The sequence below is a fragment of the Argentina silus genome (genome assembly GCF_951799395.1).
Source record: "Argentina silus genome assembly, chromosome: 10".
Taxonomy (NCBI): Eukaryota; Metazoa; Chordata; class Actinopteri; order Argentiniformes; family Argentinidae; genus Argentina; species Argentina silus.
The window spans coordinates 3166890-3172949 of NC_139664.1; the positions used below are offsets into that span (position 1 = coordinate 3166890).

Here is a 6060-nt window from a genome sequence, read left to right on the forward strand (position 1 = left end):
GGCTCAAGACATTCTACATATGCAACTTCCCAAATACCAGCACCAGTATTCTTCTATGTAAATGTCTGCATTTGCATCTTATCTTTCACAACATTTAACATTTTGGTAGGTGAGGAAGATAAATGAACCTGAAAATATGCAAACGATTTACGGAAAAAACAGTGAGCTTAACTTAGACCAAAGAAAGACAGACAGTCATCAGTTTATGCTAGACAAGACAACACATAAATATAACACACACATCGAGGAAACAGTCATTTGTTGATTTTAAATCATTTTATAAAAATATCCCCGAGATTCCATAACCCATAACCAAACACTCCAACACACATTGAGATGCAGATTATGCAGTATACAGTATAATATGCCCTTCAGCTGACGCTTTTATCCACAGCGACTTACATTACAGTGACTGCAAACATTTTTCAGTATATATGGTCCCAGTGGGAATAAAGGCTACCTACAGTGCAGAATTCAAGATCCATACAAATGATGCACAAACATTGCATTTATAACAATAATAATAATAATATATGCCATTTAGCTGACGCTTTTATCCAAAGTGACTTACATTGCAGTGAGTGCATACATTTCAGTATATATGGTCGCAGCGGGAATCAAACCCACAACATAAGCGTTGTTAGCGCCATGCTCTACTAACTCAGCGCTCTCCCCAGAGTTGTTCATAAACCAGCACTTAACCAATCAATAAAAGAACAGCAGTCAATGTCACAAAGTGCTTCTCATTTTACAATGTAAATTAGTGCCACTTCTATATAAGAAGTCATGATCAATAGTGCCTATTTGGTTACATTCCGAAAGCTAAGTAAAAAAAAAAAAGAAGGAAAAAATGACATGGATGTGTCAATGGCAGATTTGTGCGGAAAATCCATTTACGTGCATGGGTACCTGTATCAAGTAAAAATTCAGCCCTATAGGCATCCATTTAAAACCAGTTCATATCTCCCTAGTAATGTCTGGCGTCCTCTACTGCTGCATCACATGCGTCTGTCGTCCCCCGGCACGTCTCACACTGCAACGCCGCCGTCCGGTACGCTTTCCACACCACCGCGTCCAGCAGACACACCGTACCGCCACCCCGCTTCTCCTCCGCCTTGTTGCGGTTGATGTCGCCCACGCACACCCAGCCTCCACCACCACCACCACCACCACCACCACCTCCACCTCTCCCAGCCCCAGTCCTGGCAGCCTTAGTGCTCACAGCCCACTTAGAGTGGTCCTGGCTGCCCTTGAAGGTGACCCTCTGGCCCGGGGAGATGAGCTTGATGTCCAGGACCTTCCGGCCCAGGGAGCAGTCGGAGGGGAGGATGCCGCTGGAGCGCACCCAGAACTGGACCAGGAGGTCTGACTGGAGGGCAGGGGCCACCCAGGAGTGGTAAAGGTCTGAATGGGACAGAGTTAACAATGAGTTAGGTTACCTGTTAGAACCCATACAATGTCTCTCTAACTATGAACCAACCGTGCACGAATCAACACACACTGCAGACAACACGGTGTTTTACCATCGTCAAATGATGCTCCTTTGGCGAAGCTCATGAACTCCGTTCCACCCAATGAGGTGAGAGACACGCTGCGATTGGCTACAGGTTTGGTGTGAGGGAAGATGCTATAGGCCAGTTGCTCTTGGCTGTTCTTACAGATGGCAGCCAATGAGGGCACCAGGGAGGCCAAGGAAGCAGGGATGTCACAGTCATAAATATTAGGCTGGTTTATCTCCAACTGCTCTCCTGCAAAACAAAACATGATGAAAGTCAACTGAAAAATCGATTCATTATTAAATCAAGTCATTATCAGCTGATCTGATTGTCCCTCTGTCTGTCTGTCTGTCTGGCCCATCTTTCACCCCAAACAGGCACCAAAAGTTCCATGACAATTAGACTCTAAGCTAGAATGTGACTGCCTTTGCTGTTAAAATTCACACGTCCGTTATTCAAGGTCTCCATCTCCATCACTAGCCAAGGTCAAAAAAGGACCATCCAAAAGCACTCAGCGACTTCATTGTTTCAGACTCAAATGTCAGAATAAAAAGCCCATGGTGTGCTCTGGCCTGCAGACAATAGATCTGCACCTCCACACCATGGTGTGCTCTGGCCTGCAGACAATAGATCTGCACCTCCACACCATGGTGTGCTCTGGCCTGCAGAAAACAGATCTGCACCTCCACTGAAAGCGCACGTCAAGGTGTGACACGACTTAATGACACTCATCTTGAAACTTACGACGCAAACACCCTGCACAGTGGATCACAGTCTCTATGGTAACACTGCACATTGAGGAGGATTACCCTCGCCGTCACTATGGTAACGCCACCAGCTCCTGGGCTTGCCGGCAAGGTTGTAGTGGCACTTACATGGAAAAATGCTAATGAATGTCTGGAAATGTTTATGCAAATGCACGGTTTGGTTCACGGCTGTTGTGTCAACATCAATAAGGGTTTAATAACTGTTGTGTAATAGTAATGAGGTGGTAATAACATATTATTATTTATTTACTTCTATTCATTAATTCTATCAATCTGGGACTATTAATAGCAGTCATTTCATTACTACTATATCTCTCCAGCTAATAAGCCAGTGTGAGTCATATTGTTAAGACTGCTCAAAAGTGTTGTGCATACCTTTTCTGCATTCTAAATACTCCGTATTACTAAATACATTCTAAATACTCTGTATTACTAAATACATTCTAAATACTCTGTATTACTAAATACATTCTAAATACTCTGTATTAGCAAATACATTCTAAATACTCTGTATTAGTAAATACATTCTAAATACTCTGTATTAGCAAATACATTCTAAATACTCTGTATTAGCAAATACATTCTAAATACTCTGTATTAGCAAATACATTCTAAATACTCTGTATTAGTAAATACATTCTAAATACTCTGTATTAGTAAATACATTACAAATACTCTGTATTAGCAAATACATTCTAAATACTCTGTATTAGCAAATACATTCTAAATACTCTGTATTAGTAAATACATTCTAAATACTCTGTATTAGTAAATACATTACAAATACTCTGTATTAGTAAATACATTCTAAATACTCTGTATTAGTAAATACATTACAAATACTCTGTATTAGCAAATACATTCTAAATACTCTGTATTAGCAAATACATTCTAAATACTCTGTATTAGCAAATACATTCTAAATACTCTGTATTAGTAAATACATTACAAATACTCTGTATTAGTAAATACATTCTAAATACTCTGTATTAGTAAATACATTACAAATACTCTGTATTAGTAAATACATTCTAAATACTCTGTATTAGCAAATACATTCTAAATACTCTGTATTAGTAAATACATTCTAAATACTCTGTATTAGTAAATACATTACAAATACTCTGTATTAGCAAATACATTCTAAATACTCTGTATTAGCAAATACATTCTAAATACTCTGTATTAGTAAATACATTCTAAATACTCTGTATTAGTAAATACATTACAAATACTCTGTATTAGTAAATACATTCTAAATACTCTGTATTAGTAAATACATTACAAATACTCTGTATTAGTAAATACATTCTAAATACTCTGTATTAGCAAATACATTCTAAATACTCTGTAATAGTAAATACTCTGAGTGACTTCTAATGTAGACGATCCCCATCTTACCAATGGTCTGAAAGCGTTCCAGTGGGTAGGTGACACAGATGAAGTTCTGACCGTTGGTGACACCACTGCCAGGGTAGGAATAGGCCCCTGCTTTCTGTACGGGGGGGAAATGAGGGGTACTGTGGACCAGCCAGAACCCCTGCTTCTTGCCCAATATCACAACACCTGCCGTGCAAAGATGTCCGTCATGGTAAAGTGAAAGTCATCACACACAAAAAGCATACACAAAACATGCACAGTAGGCTACACATAATGTTCATACTTAATATAATATTAAATGAAACAGTTAATATCAATTACCAAACAGACCAAGTAGTAAAAGGGGGGAAAATTGAAAAACAACAAAGAAGAGAGAGGACAGACGCATACAAGACGCATCACTGCGCTTGGTCTAGTCTACAGATATTATTTAAGAGAACCGACATGTTTAGTTGTGTTGTACTGTCTCAAGATTCAAGATTCTTTATTTGTCACGTCCATACAAGTATGCAGTGAAATGCAAAAGTGACAGTGCCACAGAGTAGTGCAACAATACATTTTAAAGTAGAATGAAATAAAATAAAATAGAAGTAATAAAAAGTATAAACAGTATGAACAGTATAAACAGTATCTGCAGCCTATGTTGTAGTTTACCTTTGGTATGGCCACCTCTGCTTCCAGAGTCATCAAACTGTGTTTCTCCTGGGCCTTTGGGTGGTCTCTGGTCATTGTACAGGATGTATGCAAGCTCACTGTTCTGAAAGGAACACACACTACATGTTGCATGCACACACACACAGGAACACACACTCATCAAGACATAGTGCATACAGATCATACATGCATCCATCCACTGAGCTCAGGAACAGCACGGAGTATCTCGTGGCAACAGTGTTTCTCAATTGGGCTGTAACATATAGTTGTCCATGGCTATCTGACTGAGAAGATGCAAATTGCAATTGCACACAGCTGTATGAAAATGAAAGGCAGTAAAAGACACCCAGAAAAAAACGAGTTCCTCATTTAATCCTGTGACAGAAAATAGCTGATGTGGAGAGGACAACATATGTTCCTGTGAAGCTACCAAAAGATTAAACCGTTGGTAAAAACTGCTGTGCTGTCAGTATGCTTCACAGCCCTTTATAATGATAGATTAATAAGGGCATGAGGCCTAACAGTAAAGGAAGCAGACCTTTCCCTGCTTGTACAACTGTCCAACTGTCCTTCCCAGGGCTCCAGTGCTGTCGTTCACCAAGACCTTTCCATCTGTCCATCCCTGACTCCCTTTCTCCATCAGTAGATATTTCTGTCCATCGTTATTTAGTTGTTTAGCGTGACCATGGGGTAGTTTGTACAGGTAGAACCTGAGAGAGAGAGAGGGGGGGGGGGGGGAGAGAGGGAGAGATTATACCTTGCTATTGAACACCGTATGTAGCACAGCAAGGTATGGCCACTAAACTTACATAAGGAAAGAAGGAGGACAGCTTTTTTTTTTTTTTTTCTTACCAGTCAACAGCAACACCTTGGTCATTGTAACAGGTGATAGGTGAGGTGTCTCCCTCTGCTGGTTGATACAGGATCAGCAGGACAAAGAGGGAAAACATCTGAGGGGATGAAGACGAAATGCGAACTGAATTGAGTTTACAGGCTCACAGTAAAGACAAAACATCATCATTCGTAAATTGACCGACAAACATGTTTAAAATATCAAAGCAACGGTGCGCTAACGACGTGTACAACTGTAACAACAATCGTGTGGATGTCAACAATCAATTCTTACAATGTAGCTGCCGAGTCGGACACCGTACAAATCACTGACAATTGCAACAATGTATCGGATCGGAAATTCATCTAAATTCTAGATAATCACTTACATTTGAAGACGGGCATGTAGTTCTGCAATTTCCCCTGATACGTTTAATCCCTGTGATCGCGGTGTGGTCATTGAAACTTTTTTGACACAGTGGTCAAAAAAAGTCCCTGATGTCACGTGGGCGGGATTATGGTCACGAGATCAGTCCGTACCGCGTCGTACCGCGCGTGGAGGACGTCGCGTCGCCCGGCCGCAGACCGCAGCTGCTCTGGTTCTGATACACGTTCAGGAACAACACTCATTTGATACAACTTGGAAAAGTAATTTTCTGAAATCTCCCTCTCGCTATGGCATATTCTCCATATACTACATTTGCACTTTCCAACACTTTTTCTTATCCCTGCTGTTATGGGCATTCATTTAGGTAACCCTGAGCACAGACCTGGAACTGACATTTTACCAGACTACAAATAGCAGCTCACCACAAGTGTCATTTCCCTTCTACATTCGACAGTTTGTCTCTGAACAGTCGTGAATTAGGCTACAGAGCATCAGTAATAACTGAATTATAAGTATGTATCATCCACAATGCATAAACCTACGC

General features: G+C 40.5%; 1 protein-coding gene across 1 annotated transcript; it reads right to left on the reverse strand.

Annotated features, from left to right (window-relative positions):
* Window positions 1-263: 263 nt before the first annotated feature.
* dnase2 (deoxyribonuclease II, lysosomal) lies at window positions 264-5591 on the reverse strand. Its single transcript, XM_083678669.1, has 7 exons — window positions 5518-5591; window positions 5150-5247; window positions 4836-5007; window positions 4298-4400; window positions 3665-3829; window positions 1524-1748; window positions 264-1404 (listed from the first exon to the last, which is right to left on the reverse strand). Exons 2-7 carry the CDS (start codon window positions 5245-5247, stop codon window positions 968-970), a joined length of 1200 nt encoding a protein of 399 aa, XP_083534795.1. The 5' UTR covers window positions 5518-5591; the 3' UTR covers window positions 264-967.
* Window positions 5592-6060: the final 469 nt, after the last annotated feature.